The sequence below is a fragment of the Xyrauchen texanus genome, chromosome 13, assembly GCF_025860055.1.
Source record: "Xyrauchen texanus isolate HMW12.3.18 chromosome 13, RBS_HiC_50CHRs, whole genome shotgun sequence".
NCBI classification, from domain to species: Eukaryota; Metazoa; Chordata; class Actinopteri; order Cypriniformes; family Catostomidae; genus Xyrauchen; species Xyrauchen texanus.
The window spans coordinates 9,983,473-10,007,006 of record NC_068288.1 but is presented as its reverse complement, the minus strand read 5'-3'; the positions used below and the strand labels follow the sequence as shown (position 1 = coordinate 10,007,006).

The window sequence follows — 23,534 nt, the reverse complement described above, 5'->3', positions numbered from 1 at the left end:
CTTCCGCCCCTTTTTTGAGCAATGCTCGCTGCTATATCCTTCTCAGCATCCCAAACCCCTTTCGACATTTAATCATGTGCAGGATATACATTATTAATAACTATAATTCAATTGTGAATGGTTAAAATGCCATTTTTTTATACCAGCAATGCAATGATAACTAGTTAAAATTGCAAATTTGATATCAGTTATTGCGTTTATACAAGTAAAACCGTCATAACATGCGCAATTATCCATTCTTGATATAAAAACATTTGATTTCAATGTATGTAAATGTTCTTTCACCAGCAGAATTTCACAACTTGGTGTCATTTACTCATGTTTAAAATGCAATTACAGACATATATAATTAATTTCTTTAAATTAATACAATAAAATGCAAATATCAGCAATGCACTACTTAGGCCAAGTAGAAAAACACGTTACATTGTTACTTCAACAACTGAATCACATCTAGCAACAAAAAAAAAGTATGAAAAAAAAAATAATAATTGTGGAATTTGGTTTTCACTAGTGACAATGTTAATTTAAGGCATCTGGAAATAGATTTCAGATATAAATAAAATGAAAAGTTATAAATGGTCTTAAAAGGCTTTACTAGTTACAATCACATTAGAGATTAACATTGCCACTAGTGAAAACCAAATTCCACAATTCTTTCAAGGAATGATGTCCAGTTCCCTATCGAGAGGTCTCTCCTATTGCGTAAGTAGCTTACGCTATGGGAAAACTCCGTTTCTCGAGAAATATTGAAGTCTTTATGTAAAACACATTGCAGCTGCACAGCAGACAGTAATGAGCGAGGCAGCTCGGTCATTGGCTGTGCTGCGGCAACTGCTTGAACCAATGACGGGGCGACTCTGAACGCCTCAGAGCCCGCCGAAATTAGCATAGCCAGGCTATATAATGGGCACCCCGTCATACGAGTTCCTTTAGATTTAATCTCCTTCAGCGAAGACCTCCTCGCTGGATCCTCCGGATTGTTGGAGTCTTTCGCCCGCCGTTGACAAGCCTACAGCAGGACTGCTAAGAGGACGCCGGCGCCTTCAGCCGCCTTCGAAGCCTTCTGCTACGCCATCCGGCGCGCATCACTATATCCGTTTTACTAAGCTACTTTGCAAGTGTTCGCCTTTGCGACACTTTTTGTATTTAGTAAAAGAGCAAATTCGAGGCGTTGTTCCAAATGCCTTCGACCTGCGCCTCGTGCAGAGGCCTTCTTCCTGACAGGGACCGTCACATTATCTGCACTCGCTGCCTGGGACCTGACCACGCAGAAGATGCTTTCACTCGAGGCGGATGCCCCGAATGTGACTCCCTGGGCCTCAACGAGCCGCGCACTCGCTTCGCCGCCTTCGCCGCGAACGAGCCTGCTACCACCGTGCTGCCGTCCCCTCTGTTCGAGCCGCGCAAGAAAAAGTGCCGCTCACGGAGGCCGCCAGAGCACGCGGACTTCAGTGACGTCACGCCGGGCCAGTCCCCGCGTGCTTCACCACCACCCGAGAACTCCCCGCCGCCAGTCCAATTCACGCAGACGGACCAGCACCCCTCCAACAGAGTGGTGGGTCTCATCTCGTTCGGGCGCGCCAGGGGACGACGGTGAAAAGGATGACAGCCTTTCCAATTGGCGCTGCATCCGACGACTGGCCGGGCTCGGCCTTCGACCCCGCGCCGTCGACATTAGCGGACACGAGCACGGGCACCAGCACGGTAAGAGAGTTCGCTGAACGCTTCACTGCAGCGAGCAAATCGTGTAAAACATTACCCAGTCCCCTTACAGGCGGCTGGAAATGTCTGTACAGCAGTCAATGGGCCAGTCACAGAACTCGCTCACCTGCAATCAAACGCTGTTTTAACGGCAACACACAGAAATCACAAGAGTCATTTTCTGCCTGTGTCACTAAGGGGTCACGTGTCCACACTAAAGTGCGCACTCCCACATATCAATACTGTCCAAACAGTGCCGAATACTTTCCCAGCTCGAGCTGGACACCCCATAAATGTAGCGCGCGTGCCTGCTGTCCTGCACGCACCCCTACACACAAACACTGTATGCATGGCCAAAAACCCCGCCGCTAGCGGGAGGCTTTATGAAAGTGGCGCGCGTGCCTACCACAGTAGATGCACCCCCACCCATAAGCGCTGCCCATACAGTTCCAAACAGGTCTCTGGCTCATGCCGCAAGCATCACAGATGCGAAGCGCGAGCCAAGAAACTCCCCGCTAAGAGCGGGAAGCTTTATGAAAGTGGCGCGCGTGCCTATTACAATGTATGCACCCCCACCTGTAAACACTGTCTATACAGTTTCAAACATTTCTCCAGCTCACGATGCGAGCATTACGGAGATAGCGTGCATGCCTGTAAGCTCACACGCACCCCTGCACTCGGCACTCAACACGGCTGCTCAGCGCGCACCTGCGCCTCTGGGAGCTGTAAACTCAGTGTTAGCACAAGGCAATTTGCCGGTGGGGCCCATACGTCACTGCGACACGCCCCCAGCCAACATTCAGCCCATATCTGTGCGAGCAAAAGCCTGGGAAAAAATCCCCGACATGCCAAAATGGGTTTTGAACATAATAAAACACGGTTACTCACTTCAATTCGCTCGCAGACCACCCCGCTTTTCAGCGGTGGTCGAGACGAAAGTAAGGACGCACTCAAGAGTGCCCCGTTAGAACCTCTCCGAACCGTGCACCTTAAACAGCAAAACTGCGCTCTTGCTGGCGTCGCTTCAGTCAAGAGAGTGGGCAACCTGCACGCGCTGTCATCAAGCACTGCTTGCCTGGAATTTGGACCTAACGACTGCAGAGTTGTCCTTAGGCCAAAGCACGGGTATATTCCTAAAGTGCTCTCCACACCCTTCAGAGCACAGGTGATATCTCTGGCAGCGCTATCGTCCCCAGCAGATGAAAGCGACGCTAATTTACTCTGCCCCGTCAGGGCGCTCAAGAGTATATTTGGAACGTTCTGCCCTGTTCAGACAGACGGAACAATTATTCGTATGCTTTGGCGGCCGCACTAAAGGTCTCGCAGTCTCAAAGCAAAGAATATCGTGCTGGATAGTGGATGCTATAGCGCTAGCTTATGAAGCCAAGGGCCTTCAATGCCCCTTAGGCGTCAGAGCTCACTCTACGAGGAGCATGGCCTCCTCGTGGGCTTGGTCGAGTGGGATACCCATTTAAGATATTTGTGCGGCGGCGGGCTGGGCCTCGCCTTCGACATTTATCAGGTTTTATAACCTACGGGTCCCCTCATTGCATTCCAACATTCTATCAGCCTGACTGTAGAATGACTGGAGTATGTATATGCTGAGCATTATCTCCTCCCTTACAAGGTCCGTCTCTGACTGACTTAAAGGATTTTTTATGCATATCAGCACATAGAAAACTCAGTACATAAGATATGTGCTTGTGTTTGTACTATGAGCGCCCACCATGGACCACCTTGGAAGGGCTCTATACTATCCCATTATGTAGCTTCGCCGTTGGCCGGCTCGTGGAATAATCACTTTGCTTTAAGGCTCAGGCATCTGCCTCTGGCTTTATAGAGCGAAGTCAGCACGCACGGCGTTTTACATGGTGTTCCCATAGCATAAGCTACTTACGCAATAGGAGAGACCTCTCGATAGGGAACGACTCGCTTACTAACGTAACCTCGGTTCCCTGAGAGGAGGGAACGAGTATTGCATAAGCTGCCGTGCTTGTGCTTGGTCAGTTCAGCTTCAGTCGATTGAACCTAAAGGAACTTCGTATGACGGGTGCCCATTATATAGCCTGGCTATGCTAATTTCGGCGGGCTCTGAGCTGCGACGTAGCGCCCATTGGTCAGCGTTCAGAGTCGCCCGTCATTGGTTCGAGCAGTTGCCGCAGCACAGCCAATGACCGAGCTGCCTCGCTCATTACTGTCTGCTGTGCAGCTGCAATGCGTTTTACATAAAGACTTCAATATTTCTCGAGAAACGGAGTTTTCCCATAGCGTAAGCTACTTACGCAATACTCGTTCCCTCCTCTCAGGGAACCGAGGTTACGTTAGTAACCGAGTCGTTATCATCTTTGCATTTGAATTGCAATTGAATATTAAAATATCTAAACATTTGGCACTCTGATCAAATGATGATTCACGGGAGAAAGAAATGTGACTGATGTTACTTCCAGTTCATCTATTACAAAGGAAATGGAAGGTCAAGTTGAGAACATTGCATAGTGGAACACAGTAAGTACTTTTGTATACTGCTCATTTTGGCAAATGCACATACAGAAATTAATATACTCTGCACACAGTATACATACTGTATACTGCAGCAATAGTAATAACAATAGTAGTATACTGTTCTAAACATAGCCTTTGTTTCATGGCAACCTAAAGCAATTTCAGTTGTGTCTGAATTACAGTAGGGATATTTTATGCATGGTATACCTTTTCATATCCTTTGATTAATTAAATTGTTCTAAATGTGAAGAACCACTGGGAAATAACTTTCAAAAGAACACATTTTGATCTGAGGAAGAGTTTATTAGAATAACCTGCCTGATGTTATGCTGTGTGACATGCAGCTTTTGTAACCAGACCTGCCATTAACTTAATCATGGCCATCAGCCAAAATAATAAATTAAAAATAAACTTTCACACCACTTATGTGTTATTGTTTTTTTTAATGTTCCAATGTCAAAAATGAAGACTCAGATGCCACCCAATACCGCTAACAGGCCTATAGTGTAGTCCCTCCAAGTCCCTTCATGATGACATCACTTCTTTTTGGGCTGATTAGGTGTGTTGAATTTGAAAAAGATGATGTCACCATCATCCACGATGTAATTACGTCCCTGTTGTCTGTACTTTCCTGCAGACTGCAAGTATTCAACAAAATTATTAATTTTATATTCAACATTATTATCATAAAGCTGGTGTAGGTAATTTTTTCAATGTAAAAATTCTAATAGTTCTTCTTATTTCAGCTTAATATGCAGAATCAAATATGTAATTTGTTGACCTTACATAAAAGTGTAACACTATAAAAACATTCTTCAGTGAGGGCTTTGTTAGCTCAACGAGTATTGATGCCGACTACCACCACTGGAGTCGCAAGTTAGAATCCAGGGTTTGCTGAGTGACTCCAGCCAGGTCTCCTAAGCAACCAAATTGGCCCGTTTGCTAGGGAGGGTAGAGTCACATGGGGTAACCTCCTCGTGGTCGCAATTAATGGTTCTCACCCTCAATGGGGCACGTGGTAATTTGTGCGTGGATTACGGAGAGTAGCATAAGCCTCCACATCATTTGAGCCTCCGCGGTGTCATGCACAAAAGCCACGTGATAAGATGTGCGGATTGACTATCTCTTGACTATCTCAAGGACATACTAAGTAGTGGGAATTGGGCATTCCAAATTGGGAGAAAAAGAGGATAAAAAAATAAAACATCCTTCTGTTTGTGCAGTCCTTAAAGCCAGACAGCAGCACTGCGTAAACCAATAACATGAGTTTGAGGTGGGACAATTTGATTGTATAACCAATGAAAGACAGAGAGAACTTTCTGGAAATTTCTAAGAAACAGTTTCAAACACAGCATAAAAACTTCTCACCTTGGCTGCACTTTCACGGCCCTCTTCTTTTAAGTCTGTATACTTCACGACTTCAGCCATAATGAAGCCTTTCTCAAAGTCTGTGTGGATCTTTCCAGCTGCTTGCGGAGCCTTTGTGCCTTTCTGTAAGGTGTATAAAAACACAAAACACATATACAATTTCAAATGTTTGCAAAAATGGGATAGCTTGCACATGTTTACTATGATTAAGACTGTGTGAAAGAGTCTCATGGGAATATAACAGTAATACATTTTTGATCATTTCAAGTGAAGTAACCGCTACAGCTGATTCATACGTTTTTGATTAACTTAAAAGAAAAGGCACTTAAGAGTCATTCGCACGGGAATCGGAATCGTGCGATACTGCAGATATTATAAGCTTACGTATGACAACTTGCTTGTGAGGTTCCTCGTTTTTTGAAGTCACATTGAATAAAAGCATCTGCTAAATGATTGAATGTAAATCGAACGTTTGAGAACTGTTAACAGAACCGAAAGTAATGAAAACCACTTTGTTCTAGTATTTATTTAATCTTTTTTTTTGTAAATGTTCTTATTGAAAACCAATTCTCCAATCCCATCACTAAAGGCCCTGACACACTCAAGGCGAAGTGCTTTTGTTATTCTCTCAGAACCAAAAAGAAGTTTGAAACAGCTGAGCAACGCCATACTGTCTGCAAATGTGTAGACCCCGGCCACACTGCTGTGGGAGGCTGATCTAAACTGACTGAAAGAGAATTAAATGTATGTGTTTTTCTCACCCTAATGGTCCACGCACGGACTTCATCATGTCCTGCTGTGAAGAAGTACTCCAACTGCAAGGCTGCATACCCACTCTTGATGAACTTAGTCAATATACTAAAACAAAATTGAAAAAGTCTCCAAAATGTGCAAATTCTGAGATCACCATTAAGAGCAAATTACACTTTACAACAAAACAATAAGTGTTTTAATAGTATTATTTTCTTGTATACATGAGCACATGAAAACATGTTGAGAAAACAGAAACTGAAAAAAATCAGGGCAAATTCTGTGTTTTGTTCTCCTCACAATATTTCTGTTTCTCATCATCAGTCATGTTCTGATATTTGCTCTCAATCCCCCACTGAACGGGATGACTAGTGCACCTGGATCGTGAGCATTTACATGGTCCACAAGATGCAAAACACCAATTCAGGAAATATTTAACAATAGCGGAAGAACATTTAAAATTGTCTCAACATTTATTCTTTTTCCTGATATAATCTTTCTCTGAGAGGTTGACCAAGTAGATCATTGGCTTGGATGTCAAGAGGAGATACTTATTCAAGACTTCAATCTGGAAAAAAAACACAAAATAAACAGCTACAATCTGTTGGGGTCATAATCAGGTTCAATCGTAGGTTAAAAAAAGATTAAGATTCTAACCTCTTTGTCGTTCCATTCATGGTAGAAACGAACATGTTTCTTTTCATCAACCACCCAGGATTTTATTTTACACATGATGTCCTGCATTCAGAGGGAATGGTTAAACAAATAAATAGTAGTTCAACTCTGTTATATCTACGGTGGTCTAATGCAGACTGGGATATGTTGTTACTTACATATTCCGGTTTGAGTTTTTTGTCTCCTCCCCTGACGGGGGTTTTCTCCAGCTTATTGATCCGATCATCTCTTCATCCTTCATCCTCAGCTCTTCATGAATAATCTCAATGTCTCTCACTGGGTCAACACAGCCCTCAACATGGATTATGTCTTCATCCTCGAAAAGTCCTACACACAGTTAAAATATAAATTCAAACAACCCTTTAGATAAGCAAATTTTTTTCCCTACACAATCAAATGTATGGAACAAATCATGCATATAGTACTGTGTAAACATTTTAGGCACTTGGGAAAAATGTTGCATAGTGAGGATGTCTTCAAAAATATTGACATAAATACTTTTCATTTATCACTTAATGTCATACAAAGTCCAGTAAACATAAAAAAGCTAAATCAATATTTGGTGTGACCACCTTTGCTTTCAAAACAGCCCCAATTCTTCTAGGTACACCTGGACACAGTTTTTCTTGGTTGTTGGCAGATTGGATGTTCCAAGCTTCTTTGAGAATTTGCCACAGTTCTTCTATCTATTTAGGGTGTCTTAATTGCTTCTGTCTCTTCATGTAATCCCAGACTGACACAATGTTCAGTGGGGGGCACTGTGGGGGCACTGCCATCTGTTGCAGGGTTCACTGTTCTTCTATTCTATTTGCAAAAGAAATTTTTGGGAGTCTAAAATGTATATTTCCTATTTACACACTATAGCTGAAAATATAAATAACCATCTTAAGACAAATGTTTTTGTGAAGCATCCTATGTGCCGAAGACCTTTGCACAGTACTGAACATATTGAATTCTTTCTGAGCAATTCTATGCAAATATAAGCCATACAATGGGAAAAATCATGTAATTAGGAAAGAAACAAAACCCCTTCTAAACTGTCAGTTAATGTTTACACTTTACTTTTTTAAACCGCTATAATGGAATATTAAAGGATATTGCACTGTTTATCAAGCACACATGAGATCTGAACCTATTCTAAAAAGTCAGATTTTATAGCATCCAAGGACATATCAAAGGGCTTTTTATTTTCACTTTATCAATAAGCATTATTCTGGAAGGCACATCAGAAATATACATACACTCACTTTGTCAAAACATTACTGCTTTTGAATTTCAAATGGCCACATTTATGAAGTGCATTATATCACATACTATAACATTTCAGAGGTTAACAGGATAGTTCACCCAAAAATATCTCACCTCTCATCATTTTCTCACCCTCATGCCATCCTAGATATGTATGTCTTTCTTCCTTCTGCAAAACACAAACTAATATTTTTAGAAGAATATCTCAGCTCCATTTCCATACAATGAAAGTGAATGGTGGCCGGAACTTAAAAGCTCCAAAAAACACAAAGAAGTAATCCATACAACTCCAATGGTTTAAACCATGTCTAGATTTTTTCTGGAGGGTTTTTGTTTTATTTTATTCCTACGTTAACTTATACTTTACAAATTTGGTTTCATTGAGTTCAATGTGTGAAACAGTTCAACCTAATCATTTCAAAATTAATTAAAAAGACAGATGTGTTCCTACTACACTGACATCTTTCTGCTAATCAACATACAATTTTGCCAAATTACATGTCAGGTTCTGAATTCAAATGTCCCTACAAATGTAAATTTCCCATGCTCAGTGCTTCAAGGCAAACCGTATAGACGAATTCCACAAAACCCCAAAACACACCAGGTCAAAATAGTGATCTACTCACGTGTCATGTGAAAGATGCCATCACAGGCACTGATGTGGGAAAGGAAGGCATTGCCCTGCATGATCCCCCTTCACCAAGCCAGCAATATCCACCACGTTCAGAAATGCTGGAACCTTACTGGCAAAGAGAAACAGAGCTATGACGACAGGGAGCAGAAGATTTTTGTGGTGCTGACAACTGCATTAAGTAGACATGATGTGGGCACCTGGCCGGTTTGTGGTACTAGCAGAGGAAGTCAAAGCGTAAATCTGGAATGGGCACATGGCTCTCGTTTGGGTCGATGGTGCAAAAGGGAACATTCTCAGCCGCTGCCTGACTCTTTGTCAGAACATTGAAGAACGTAGACTTTCTAAAATCACAATCAAATCAATTGATGCAGAGGATTGGAATGTTGGACATTCAAATTGGAAATTAATTTCTCAGGTACAAATAAATAAACAAATACATATATGCAAGTGCCACTGTGTAGCCAATCAAAAAACACTGCCCAACCTGTGGCAAAATGATGATGTCATTCTCATAATGGACTGAGATCATGAGTCATCATCCTTCTAATAATTCCCCACAGAGTAGCAGGACAGATGAAAATAAAGCACACAAAATCTGTGCCACGCATTCATGCTTGATCAATCTGATACTTTTCCTGTAGCACAATCAAAATATCTTCAAAAGATATAATGCCATCTCAGAGCAACACATACCCTACATTTGGTAATCCAACAATTCCTATTTTCAGAGAAGTCCCGAAACATCCAGCCAGGGGTGGAGGCATGTGTGGGGAAAACAAGCAGTTATTTTCAGTTTAATGCCACATTATATAATTAACCATTCACAGCTACATAACCATGTACAGCTACCAAACCTTTTTGGGAGCCATGTTTAAATGCTGTCAGTACTCTCTATATTACGTATGGAGTGTGTTTTGCATAATTAAAATGCAGTAAGAGTCAGACAACGTGTTGCTAGTAGCTAGCTGCCATTTCACGGCAGTGAGTGCAATGGCAGTGGACACCCCAATAGTATCCCAAAATAGCATTTGCATGAAGTGTAAACTGACCGGCCTGATTTACTTTAAGAGGAGCTAAATATATGTCACTCCCTGGACAAGTAAAAGAAGGCATGCTTGATTCATATCACTGTATGTGCATCCAGAGCATCAATACCTTTCTGCCCAATTAATTGCTGTGTGGAGCAGGTTAGCAAGCCGGTCATATGAATGGGCCCATATGCAAAGTAAACAGACAATTTAAACGGAAATAGCACGTCCTCGCGATTCATTTAGAAATGATATAACATTGTACATTTAAATCACCTTTATTTTACGCAATCTATGTCAGCGGAAGAGAAATGTCTCTGAACACACAGTGCTCCACACTTCAGATGTGTTCGACATCAGCTGCTGCTGGATGTAACCGATCTGCGAGAGTTGCCGCGTGCAGGCGGGGAGGATCTGCAAACGGAGATATGAAGCCGGACACGTTGTGGCTCCCGTAGTTTGCTGCAATTACGTCAGTCATGGCAGATCACGTGGTGTTTGCTTGCTTTATCGCAGGCGAGCTGGAAGCGATAGAAATTCCATTACAGGTGAAACTCGAAAAATTAGAATATCGTGCAAAAGTTCATTAATTTCAGTAATTCAACTTAAAAGGTGAAACTAATATATTATATAGACTCATTACAATGAAAAGTAAGATATTTCAAGCCTTTATTTGATATAATTTTAATGATTATGGCTTACAGCTTATGAAAACCCCAAATTCAGAATCTCAGAAAATTTGAATATTGTGAAAAGGTTCAGTATTGTAGGCTCAAAGTGTCACACTCTAATCATCTAATTAATCCAAAACACCTGCAAAGGGTTCCTGAGCCTTTAAATGGTCTCTCAGTCTGGTTCAGTTGAATTCACAATCATGGAGAAGACTGCTGACCTGACAGTTGTGCAGAAAACCATCATTGACACCCTCCATAAGGAGGGAAAGCCTCAAAAGGTAATTGCAAAAGAAGTTGGATGTTCTCAAAGTGCTGTATCAAAGCACATTAATAGAAAGTTAAGTGGAAGGGAAAAGTGTGGAAGAAAAAGGTGCACAAGCAGCAGGGATGACCGTAGCCTGGAGAGGATTGTCAGGAAAAGGCCATTCAAATGTGTGGGGGAGCTTCACAAGGAGTGGACTGAGGCATCAAATGTCATATTCCTCTTGTCAAGCCGCTCCTGAACAACAAACAACGTCAGAAGCATCTTACCTGGGCTAAAGAAAAGGTCTGTTGCTCAGTGGTCCAAAGTCCTCTTTTCTGATGAGAGCAAATTTTGCATCTCATTTGGAAACCAAGGTCCCAGAGTCTGGAGGAAGAATGGAGAGGCACACAATCCAAGATGCTTGAAGTCCAGTGTGAAGTTTCCACAGTCTGTGTTGGTTTGGGGAGCCATGTCATCGGCTGGTGTTGGTCCACTGTGCTTTATTAAGTCCAGAGTCAACGCAGCCGTCTACCGGGACATTTTAGAGCACTTCATGCTTCCTTCAGCAGACAAGCTTTATGGAGATGCTGACTTCATTTTCCAGCAGGACTTGGCACCTGCCCACACTGCCAAAAGTACCAAAACCTGGTTCAATGACCATGGTATTACTGTGCTTGATTGGCCAGCAAACTCGCCTGACCTGAACCCCATAGAGAATCTATGAGGCATTGCCAAGAGAAAGATGAGAGACATGAGACCAAACAATGCAGAAGAGCTGAAGGCCGCTATTGAAGCATCTTGGTCTTCCATAACACCTCAGCAGTGCCACAGGCTGATAGCATCCATGCCACGCCGCATTGAGGCAGTAATTAATGCAAAAGGGGCCCAAACCAAGTACTGAGTACATATGCATGAATAGACTTTTCAGAGGGCCGACATTTCTGTATTTAGAATCCTTTTTTTTTTATTGATTTCATGTAATATTCTAATTTTCTGAGATTCTGAATTTGGGGTTTTCATAAGCTGTAAGCCATAATCATCAAAATTATATCAAATAAAGGCTTGAAATATCTTACTTTGCTTGTAATGAGTCTATATAATATATTAGTTTCACCTTATAAGTTGAATTACTGAAATTAATGAACTTTTGCACGATATTCTAATTTTTCGAGTTTCACCTGTATTTTTGCATGACATTGGGCACAATGAGCAACGAAGGTGAGTTAAATGGTTAAATGTAAGAAGTATCTATTTAAACAAATTACACATTATCAATTTAGTTTTAAAGTTACTATACCTAGAATCTGCAAATTATATGTTGAATAAAAATACTGTATCTAAAGTCTTTGCAATGTATTACTGATGTAATGGGTGGCTTTTGTAATCAATAGCTACTGTTGCTTGCCTTTTAATAATAATTATTATTATTTTGGTTTAAATAGAGAATTACTCATACTGACAAAGAAATAATGGAGTTTTACTCCAATTTCAACACTTCTGTATACACTAATTATTTGATTAAAATCCCAATTCAACATAAAACACTGAAAATAAATGTTTGACTACATGTGTGTTCAGTTAGGCTACATGTATATAGTGAGTACAATTCCTCTTGTTCTAATTTAGAATGGTTCCAAAAATAGACAATTTTGTGGAGGATGTTGTCCCTCTCTACAGTCTCTCAGAATTTAGAGGTCATTTCAGGCTTTCCAAAGAACAAGTGGAGGTTTGTACTGGTTAATATAAAATTCATTGAACTATTACAAGTGTTAGCATGTTGTCTTGATAACCTATTTTTCTACCTTTGCAGGATGTCATTACTACCCTTGGTCCTGTTTATATGAATTTACAACAGACCAAACTTCCACTCACAAACAGTGTTCTTGCCTGCCTTTGGACATTGGCGAATCAGGAGTCATATCGTGGGGTGGCAGATAGATTCAACATGCCAAAATCCACTCTTGCCAAGCATCTCCATGAGTTTTGTTGCAATGTGAACACATACATGGCCCACCACATTTCCTGGCCCAGAGGTCAAAGACTGGAAATGTCAAAGTTAGGGTTTGACGCAGCAGGTTTCCCCAACACTGTATGTGCAGTGGATGGGTGTCACATTCCTATACTGAGACCCCACTGTGATAATCCCCTAGCATACATGAATAGGAAACAGTTTTACTCTGTAAATTTAACTGGGTTTTGTGACAGTCAGCGGCGCTTCTGTCACATCAGTGTGGGTTACCCTGGGAGTTGGCATGATGCCAGAGCATTTCGCTTCACAGAAGTTTGTCGTGTTCTTGAAGAAGATCCTCATTCCCTTGTTCCACAAGGAATGCACATAATTGGGGATTCTGCCTACCCTTTGTTGCCTCAACTTATGAGGCCTTATAGAGACAATGGCCACTTGTCTGCTAGGCAAAGATACTTTAACAGAAAGCTCAATGCAGCTCGCGTGGTCATTGAGCATGCATTTGGCATTCTAAAATCTAAGTTTAGGAGGCTCCATTGCCTGCAAATGAGAAGCATTTCCAATATCAGTTCAGCAGTCTCAGCCTGCTGCATTTTGCATTATCTTTGTTTAGAGCCCAGTGATCAAGTTGTTGTGGTAGATGATGGTGTTGATGATGAACCACACCCCCAGCAACCCCACAACACTAATGCATGTCATTATAGAGACCAGATTTGTGGCCAGATCTAACTTGTATGTGTATACTAAACATACAAAAGTAAAGATTTGAATGTACAGAAATATTCAACAAATGATAAAAAAACAGATTTTGTGTTGAAGTAAAGAAATTTATTTTATTGAACAAAATTAGTTTGTCATTAGAAATTGTGTTCTTTGGAAACATAAAAAAAAAAAAATACATAGTAGACATTTTGGGGAAAGGTGTAAATCAAAAGAGAAAACATCTTTACATTATCATTTTATTGAGGTTCATGTGGATTCTGTAATAGATGCATAATTTGCTCTTGTCTTTTTCCCATTTTCTTCAGCTCCTCCACAATTGTTCCCAAGCTGGTCACCATCTTTTTTTCAAAGGACCTTCTCCGCCTCTCCTTAAGTCGCCACCATCTCTCCAGATCTGGCCTTACCAGGGACTCAAGCACAGCAGTCCTTCTCTCTGCATGCTCTTCGTAAGCCTCCAGAAATTGTAAGGGTTGTGGTCGTCTTTGCCTGCTTGTGACGTTTGTATTTGGTATGGTAGAGGTTCCTGGCTGTTCATCCATACTAGCACCTGCTGGCTGGTCTTGAAGAGAAGACGTTGTGGGCATGCTTTGGGTGGAGGTCTCTTCCAAACCTAGAGGTGTGGAGTGAATGGTGCCAAGTGGTGCAGTACCGATCCCCGATGACCCAAATAACTCATCCATTAGCTGGTGGGGGTGGATTTCAAATGTAAAATGAAAATGGCCAATGTAAGACATGACAATGTTATTTCAGAAACATAAAGTAAAGCAGTCTTCAACTTACTGTATAGTACTCCCAGGTGATCTTCCCCTCCCCAGTTGCACGGCGCCTGTCTTTTACTCTCTTATAAGTGGTTAACATGTTTGCTAGTTTTTTTCGAATTTTTTCACTTGACAAGTTGTAGCCCTTTTGTGAGAATGAGTTTTGTATTTTTTTATAGAACGCCATTTTGTTCCTAAAATAAAGTTGCTGGTGAGTTTTTGTAAGGTCCAGTAGAAATAGTGTCATTTGATGTGTTATTTCTGTAAAATGGAGGGGATAAGGAGATAAATAGATTAACACTACAAAACAAAGAAAATGTAATTTAACCACAGTATTGACATTTATCTTCCTTACAGTATTTGATATAATACCTTGAGATTCATGCCTGTCTGACTGGAAGGAGGGGGATGAAGGTTGAATGGATGCTGAAGGGTTTCCACACACTGCACCAGGTTGCAGAGTGGCAGGCGGTGGGTCCTTGACAGTGGAGGTAAGTAGTACAGGGGGTCTAGTGGTAGTAATCGGGTACTGGCTGGTTGATGGTGGAGGTGGTACAGGGGGCCTAGTGGTAGTAATCGGGTACTGGCTGGTTGATGGTGGTTTCACAAAACTGAGGTTTAGGGGTACCAGCGACCTAGTGGAGGTAGTGAGACATGGAATAGGAGGTTGGAGGAGCTTTGCAGCACAAGCTGGGCCACTGAGGAGAGCTGGTTGGAGAGAAGATTGTAGATGTGGTCAGTGTCACTCAAGAAATATTTCCAGTATATTCTTGGTCATTAAGTAAATGTGTACCTTTTGTTTCAACAGCTGATACTTGCTCCATGACAGAAGAAAGGAACATTTGATCTGGGGGAATAAATGATAAATAAAACACTTGCACAAATCATTGGTGCCTTGTAATTATTTCACAGTTCTGCAGTTTCCTTACCATTCTTCATCCTTTCAGTGATGTCATTGGAAACTGTTAGCATGACAACATGACCTTTGCTGTCTAACACATTAATGGTTACGTTGTCCATTTTGTTGTGTGTTACATAGGGTAGTGCAGGTTCTTTATATATCCTAAGGAACCATGGGACCATAGCCAACACCAGTTCCATTCATTATTACTAATAGTTAGCAACAAATGCAATTACCCTTTTAAGTCAACTTTCAGTTTTGGCTCAACATTAATTAGCAGTGATTTCCATTGTTTTCATGATTTAGTGATTAAGTAACTTTATGTATTAACCATGGACCATGGTATTAACACACTTTTGAGATGTGTGTGTATAAGTGGTGTTTTGGAAGGGGGTCTTCCAAAACAAGATAACATATTGGATATATACTTTAGCAGTTTGACATGGGTGTTTCTGCTAATACAAAATCATAAAAGTAACCTATAAAAAAAAAAGGTTTCAGCAACAGGATTTACAGTACCCTCCAGATGAGCTCTTTTTAACATTTGAGACAAAACACCATTCATTTTCATATACAGAAAAGCACAATTCTGTTGGATTTATATTGTGATTTAGACCAACTCTTTGAAAGTGAACAGAATGTTGTACTGTTGTTAAGTTGAAGATATAGCAAGTTGTTAGCAGTTTGTTAACCACATGCAGGTGAAGTATGACCACAGCAAAATAAACTAGAGAATATGAAGAAACCATATGAACAAATGGAAGAACAATGTATTATGCATCATTTGTACTGGAGCATACATTTATGACCACATTAGATTGTATGTTTTTAAGATTAACATTTGAGTTATTAAAAATGCTCATTTGAATAGGTTATGCAGCCGAATACTGTAAAAGGTCTGTATGAAAAAGAAAGTCATGCAAAATAAACATACACAAACCCTTTATTAACAATAAAGTAAATACAGTAAAACAATATCTAATAAATATGATTTTTAAGATAAAGACGACATAAAAAGGTATTGAACTGTTTTAAAAGTCGCAATAAACTTGAAACGCACGTCATCGGTGTTGTCAGTGAATCCGGCCAATCGTGGATCAGTTGTGTCGTCATCAGAACCTGTGCAGCTGCGCTGGCTGAGACACAGAGTTTAGGATCTCGCGCACTCTGCCTAGTCTCCACAGCTTGCATTGCATAGGGAATCATACAAGCGGTACACTGTTGTTGCAAGATGGCAATGAAATTAGCTTACTGGGATATACGTGGGCTTGCTCAACCAATCCGTCTGCTGTTGGAATACACTGGAACTAAGTATGAGGAAAAAATGTATTCTTGTGGTGAAGCTCCCAACTATGACAAAAGTTGCTGGTTTGATGAGAAAAGCAAACTTGGAATAGACTTTCCTAATTTGCCTTACCTAGAGGACGGTGACAGGAAAATAGTCCAAAGCAATGCTATAATGAGATACATCGCCCGCAAACACAACCTGTGTGGGGAAACTGAAGAAGAGCAGGTGAGAGTTGACATCTTGGAGAATCAGGCAATGGACTTCAGGAATGGTTTTGTCCAGCTCTGTTATGGAGACTTTGACAAAATCAAACCGTGTTACAATGAGTCACTGCCAGGATCTCTCAAGCAGTTTTCTGAATTTCTTGGTGACAGGAAATGGTTTGCTGGAGACAAGATCACATTTGTGGACTTCATCATGTTTGAATTGTTGGATCAGCACCGTATGTTTGAGCCCACATGCCTGGATGACTACAAAAACCTAAGATGTTTTCTGGATCGTTTTGAGAGTTTGGAGAAGATTGTAGCATACATGAAGTCAAGCAAGTTCATGAAAACACCTGTAAACAACAAGATGGCCAAATGGGGAAACAAGAAGGAGTGAAAATTACAAGATATATATTCTTCATGGTTACAGTACCAGTATATGTTAGTTAAATGATTTTCAGTGCACATGTGGTGAATATTCTTTGGTACCACTGTATTAAATCTTACTGATAAGTGAGCAATATAAGGATAATTGGTTACAGTTCTGTGTTACAATTAGGCATCAATTATTGAAAACATTACAAAACTGTCAGAATTCTTGCTGTCTATAGAAATAATGCAGTTGAAAAGCACTTATATTTGAATTAAACCCATTTAGTGATAATTTTGCACCTTTGATTCAATAAAAAGGAAAAGCATTTAACTGTTTTATTAGAGATTTTGCTGTTTGAAGTCTTTACATTAGAGTTGTAACACGGAATAAACATTAAATGCAATTCTTTAATTTGAGTCAACCTTTTTTGTTCATTGAATTTAAAAAATGCCCTTAATTGATGTTGACAAATTAAACTGATTGCATTTTAAAATTAAAAAAAAAAAAAAAGAGAAGCTGCGCTGGCTGAGTCCTCCGGCTACTCTCGAATCGCTCTCGCGGTACTTTGATTGCATACGTCACAGTCGGCGTCGGCGCTGTATCAAGTCGGACAAAATTTCTAACCGGCATGCACTGCTTCAAGTCAGCCGCCGATCGGTCTGCGCAGAGCTGCATGAAGTCGAACAAGCCTTTCGACGGATGAGAGAGAACGTGCATACCGGAAGAATCCAGAATCCTCACATTCTGATTGGTCAAAACAAGTTACAATGTAATGACGTAAGGGTAGACGTAGACTAGCAGACGTAGACCACCCATGAGGACACCAGTGTAGTATGTAAAGAAGTACATTTGAATTTTTGGACAACTTTGCAATGCCAGTTATGCAAGAGTGTGCTCTGTTTGATGCCATACCTCAAAAAGTTAATGTGATGCGAGGCCGCATATGTGAAACATAGTTTGTTTATAGGAGATATTGACATACATAAACACAACTGAACTAACAATCATAGGTGAAACAGCTACCAGTAAAAGTTTATTATGGACATCTGTATAAAAAAAAAAGAAGAAAAAAAAACTGGAACAAAGCAAATATTGGAACAATAAATATTGTTTAGGTAAAATAAGTCACATTTAAAATGTTACATACATATCCAGCTTAAAGTGTACTGAAGATTTTAATTAGATACTATTAGACTATTTCTGTGATTTGTGTTTATTAAAAAAAAAATCTTTCTTACCATTCTATAAACACAAAGGTTTTTGGGATTTATATGGCTAATTTAATTAGAAAGAAAACTGATTTTGTGTTTAGGCTGAAGGATTTTGGCATTTGTTTACATTATTCTGATGATGGTTATAATACTAATACTAATAAGAATAATAATAGATGTATTTTTCATTCCACAAATTATTGTTATTTTTAGGAATATTTGTACATAAGATGAAATTGTCAGTCTCCAGGCCAAATTTAATTCCTTCAGGAGCGAAATATTGTTAATAAAAAAGCATAGAAATAGCACATTTGATGAATGAATTTGGACACTCTGGCTGTTTTGTGTATATATTTGTGTTAATTTGTATACTTTGTTTTAGCAATAAAAATGCAAAGAATGATGAGATAATCAGTATTTGTGTTGTTTTCACATTTTCCTTTTAACCCTGTCTCTATAAGAGCGTTTTCTATTATAGATTATTTCAGATTTTGTGTGTGAAAAAATATGGAGAACTGGAAATATTTGTTGTAAAAATAACATCACTTCACATTACAAATTCATGTTAAGAACACATTTTCAACATGTTTTAATTTTCTTTTTTAACCACAATTAGTTTTTCTTGAGCCAGAATTTAGTCTTAAGAATTAAACCTTCTGTTTCTTCTGTTTACATACACCATGTTAATTACTATATAAATATCAACCACCTGATTTCATCATTATGCCCTGATTTTTTTAGGGGTAGTCCTAGCATTGTTGGTAAATGTCATTAGACAAAATAATTAATTTAAAAAGAATATTTGTTTTGTACAACCTTTTTTGATGTAGGCTATTTTATATAGTATAAATACTGTATATTAAGGGAATATAAGTTGTTGTCTACATGTGTTTACAATATTGTTTTCATTACAAATTCATAGTTTGCTTGTTTTAAGAAACTATAATTACATCTTACCATAGTAATGATGAGCATGGTTTTAACTGTGATTACCATATTTTACTAATACCACAGTTAAACCCTGGATCCCATCCAAGAACTGTGGTAAACTTTCATAAAAGCACAAAGAAGAACAAAAAGAGCTTTAAAACCTGGACCCCTGTGAATTAAAGATAAAGCTATGAGTTTTTCTAATCTGTTATCAACTTTAATGGAAGGGAAAAAAAGCTAAATATATAATGAAGAGCAAATATATCAATATCAGCATATATAGGGTGCGTGCGTGTATTTGAATGTACAGAAAAGTTTAAGGGCTCTTAAATGTTGTGTGTCATATCACAAACAGTAATGATCCATGTACGACATCACCGCTTCTGAAGCAAAATTCCAGGGCGTTGGAAACCATACAGATGTGTCACATACTGTAAGACACCACTCTTTTGCAGCTGAGTGCTGCTGTGACAGCAAGGCCACGCCTTCCCATCTCTGGCTACGCCCACACACAGGAGTGAGTGAACTCGCTGCTCATGCACTAGTGAGTACACCTGTCAATCTAAGGAAGGATTTGCCCACTGGTGCTGTGAGAGATTCAGAAGACCCACTGAGACAAAAGTGATAGAAACAGATACAGCAATTAATTCAGAATTAGTTTTTTATTCTGAAACCAAAAGTACCGATATTGGTGGGATAACTAAGATGAAATAAGTTGAATTCGGCTCGTAATGCGTTCTTAACATGACAGCGGGAGGGTGATGGTTCAACCAATTATTTCCTCCCCTTTCTGTACTACACTACTATGAATAAACAATAATGAAACTAATAATAAGGATGTATGTGTTTGTGATCAACAACTGAAAAATGTTGCACATGGAAAGATATAAAGAATGTGCAAAATCAAAACCAAAAACGTGAATATCTATAGAGAATAACATGCTACCCAACAACATTTAACAAAACATAAAAATGTCAGCATATGACCTTTTACACACAAACTTACCCTCGATTGTGAACTATATCGTGAATGCACTGATCTTTGTGGTATCGTACAAACTGTGTACAAGTAAGACGAATCTCTTCTGGCACAACAGTGGACTCAGGGCTTTCATCCTGAGCAAAACCACACAGAGCAGCTAGCCTACACACACACAAAGTAGGTACTGAAACTACAGCCAGAAATAGTAATGTTAGAGTTAAGATTAATCCAGTGGTTCTCAACTAGGTGGCCAGGAATGGGCCCATGGAATACAAAAATATTTTTTGGTTGTATTCAAAGCAGAATACAACCAAAATAAAAAGAATACAATACAATGGTCAGGAACTGAATAGAAGAGAATCAGAAGAGAACAGAAAAAAGAATAGAAACTGAAAATAATTAAATAGAACCTGAAGAAAATAGAATAGATCAAAGTAAAATTCAACTGAATAGAACAGAATAGAATAATACAGAATAGAACTAGAAAAGAGCAGAAGAGAACAGAATTGATCAGAATACAACCACAACAAAATCAGAACAGAACCAGAAGAGAAGATACGATAATCAAATATAATGGAATAGGATCAACCCCTGAAGAGAACAGAACAGAATATAATTACAAGTAGGCACATTTCTATTTTTTTCCAGCTTCAACTTTTCCCCCCACATTTTTTCATCATTTAAAAACACCTCCAAAGTCTAAAATCTGATAGCACAGACCAACCCACACACACTCACCCGGGCTATGAGGCTGACACTGCTGATGTTAAAGCTCACATTCTGTAGCTCCTTCACCAGGGATGTTGCCTCCATCCATGGAATAGTCAGTAACCATGCCGACGCATACATGATGGGTGCAGACAGGAATGTGCTGTTGACCACCTGAGGTCACAACACACACAAAAACATGTTCTGATCCGTCTAGACTCCATGTTTGTGTAACATTTGCAGAAACAACCTCCAGTGACTCATTCAGCATATCAATCAGTGAAAAACAATATACATGTTTTCTACACTCACCACCTCAAGCTTCATATTGTATTGGGCAGCATAGATGGCCACACTGGGAGTGGTAGGGAAGACCCCATACAGGAACACATTGTCAGACAGATTGGAGTGAATCACAGAGCTGGTATTACCAGCATCCAACAGCTCCACCATGTCCTTACACATCAACGGCATAATTAGCCTGGACAACACAAACATAACATTTTACAGAAACACATTGGAAATGCTTTACCACACCAGAAACTAAAACATGAATACCTAATCACTTATGCTGGTCGCAAGTAGTAACCTAATGGTTAAGGATTTGAGTAACCTAGCATTAAGTGCCTTTATGATATCCTGAATACTGACAGCTCGTCAATACTTACCAAATAAAATGACAACATTTTTAAAAACAATTGTAAAAAATACAAAAGATTAGATGTATTAAATTAAATTTTAAAAATATTATTATTTATTAAGGATACTGGCCAAATTAAAAAACAAAATATATCAAATTATGTATAAAATACCACATACTGTATAAATTACGCGTACATAATGAAAAAATACCAAGTGAAAATAAGTGGTTAATAGTAAATCATAAACCATTGTTATAGTTAAAATACATAAGCTATTATTATCTTTGTTATTAACAATAATATTATTAAAAATAACAAAAATAAATTAATATTATTGTTCTTGTTGTTGTACAATAACATCCGGATATGTTTAACTCTTCTAAATCTTGTATGCTATTTACAGTAGAAAATAAGTCTTCTGTCTTTTGATCGATAAACGGGTTACATGCACTGACCTATATATATATATATATATATATATATATATATATATATATATATATATATATATATATCAGTGGTTACATATCATTTCGAATAAAAACAAGTCCGAAACATCCATGCTTTAACTCTGATTTCAGCATCTCAAGCGCTTCGGCACTCCGTTGCTTTCCAATGTCAAATAACTGGTTGACTGACGCTTTAGTCCGCCTATAGCGTCGACAAACCCCGCCTTATCTCGTCTGGTCATGGCGATGATTGGTGGAGAGGTGTACAGCATGCTCATATTCGTGGGTTATTCACATGTGATTGGTCACAGTCTTGCGTGCTAGCGGAATGGGCTTCGTGTTGCTGCTGATATATATTAATTCACCAATAATGGATAATTTTCTAACCGTAACCAAATTAATTTCAGTCAAAATAAAAATGACTATAAATATAAATGAATGATAATTAATAAAATGTTTTATATTTTATTATAGTATTATATCTATAGTTATATTAGTATAGTTATACATAATATAATATAGCATCATATTGTAATATAGTAGCCCATATTACAGTGGTATATCTTGCATTAACAACTGAATGGCATCAAGTGCCATTCAGTCCAGGATTTGAAACTGTAGGTTAAAGATTAAAGAAGGGTACTAAAGATGCTGACTACCACACCTGGAGTCACAAGTTCAAATCCAAGGCTTGCTGAGTGACTCCAGTCAGGCTTCCTAAGCCACCAATTGGCTCGGTAGTTAGGGTGGGTTGAGTAAAGTTGGGTTAACCTCCTCGTGGTCACTATAATGTGGGGTGCGTGCTAAGTTGTTAATGGATGCCACAGAGAATAGCGTGAGCCTCAACAAGGCAACTGAGATTCAGCGAGTCACAACACCATCACAAGGACCTAGAGCGTATTTGGGATTGGGCATGCCAAATTGGGGGAAAAAGGGGACACAAAGCATATGATGAAAATATATATTTATTTGATTGAATATTGATGGAGCTATAAATTTGTCTGAAAATATATATATTTTTTAAATGATTAACAATCATTGAAAAAATATTACAGCAAGATTAACAAGCTGCACCCAGGGGAGTAATAGTGGTACAGTATAGTATAAATAAAGGGCCAATAATGATGCAAAATATGTCATCTTATGCGAATATCTTTAATATAACAAGAGATGCTTTCATTTACATTTTTAGTGAATACACAGTGCAATCCTGGAGCTTCGGTGTAAGTATAGACATATTCTTACATACAAAACAATATTACAATAGATAGGATAGAAGTCAAATTGGGCCCACATTGCACATCACTCAAAACAAATCCATTTTCCCCTTATGGTAAAATTACACTATATATATATATATATATATATATATATATATATATATATATTGCAGTACAGGAATCCTATATTTCCCCCAATGATTTTGTTGTTCTTTGTCACCATGATGGGACATTTGAAAAGGGGACTTTTACCCCCAAATTGGCTCCTATCTTATTAAACAGTTACTGAAAAAACTTCAAATGCTACATATAGAGTATAGCACTGTAAAAAAGATTTATAAGAACTTTTTT

General features: G+C 39.1%; 2 protein-coding genes, 1 long non-coding RNA gene and 1 pseudogene across 6 annotated transcripts; 2 read left to right on the top strand and 2 right to left on the bottom strand.

Annotated features, from left to right (window-relative positions):
* Window positions 1-3,481: 3,481 nt before the first annotated feature.
* LOC127653536 (obg-like ATPase 1) lies at window positions 3,482-10,419 on the bottom strand (annotated as a pseudogene).
* Window positions 10,420-12,013: 1,594 nt separating this feature from the next.
* On the top strand, window positions 12,014-12,772 carry LOC127653537 (uncharacterized). Its single transcript, XR_007971824.1, has 3 exons — window positions 12,014-12,045; window positions 12,454-12,553; window positions 12,638-12,772. It is a non-coding gene; the product is annotated as an uncharacterized LOC127653537 (long non-coding RNA).
* Window positions 12,773-12,979: 207 nt separating this feature from the next.
* LOC127653532 (integral membrane protein GPR155-like) lies at window positions 12,980-21,463 on the bottom strand. 4 transcript variants are annotated; one of them, XM_052140227.1, is made up of 7 exons: window positions 21,186-21,446; window positions 20,904-21,047; window positions 20,190-20,327; window positions 15,068-15,121; window positions 14,647-14,982; window positions 14,297-14,535; window positions 12,980-14,199 (listed from the first exon to the last, which is right to left on the bottom strand). In XM_052140227.1, the coding sequence occupies exons 4-7, from the start codon at window positions 15,114-15,116 to the stop codon at window positions 13,753-13,755; spliced, it is 1,071 nt and encodes a 356-aa protein (XP_051996187.1). In that variant the 5' UTR covers window positions 15,117-15,121; window positions 20,190-20,327; window positions 20,904-21,047; window positions 21,186-21,446; the 3' UTR covers window positions 12,980-13,752. The 4 variants fall into 4 exon arrangements, with proteins under 4 accessions (XP_051996187.1, XP_051996188.1, XP_051996189.1 ...); XM_052140228.1 differs by having other exon boundaries at window positions 20,190-20,322; XM_052140229.1 differs by lacking the exon at window positions 20,190-20,327.
* On the top strand, window positions 16,328-17,460 carry LOC127653534 (glutathione S-transferase Mu 3-like). Its single transcript, XM_052140231.1, has one exon. It carries the CDS (start codon window positions 16,407-16,409, stop codon window positions 17,064-17,066), a length of 660 nt encoding a protein of 219 aa, XP_051996191.1. The 5' UTR covers window positions 16,328-16,406; the 3' UTR covers window positions 17,067-17,460.
* Window positions 21,464-23,534: the final 2,071 nt, after the last annotated feature.

Coding starts and splice junctions, on each gene's coding strand:
- LOC127653532 (XM_052140227.1), bottom strand. CDS start 15,116: ATGTTCCTTTCTTCTGTCATGGAGCAAGTATCAGCTGTTGAAACAAAA. Junction 14,983..15,067: donor ATCAGCTGTTGAAACAAAAG/GTACACATTTAC, acceptor CTCTCCAACCAG/CTCTCCTCAGTGGCCCAGCT. Junction 14,200..14,296: donor TCACCTGGGAGTACTATACA/GTAAGTTGAAGA, acceptor CACCCCCACCAG/CTAATGGATGAGTTATTTGG.
- LOC127653534 (XM_052140231.1), top strand. CDS start 16,407: ATGGCAATGAAATTAGCTTACTGGGATATACGTGGGCTTGCTCAACCA.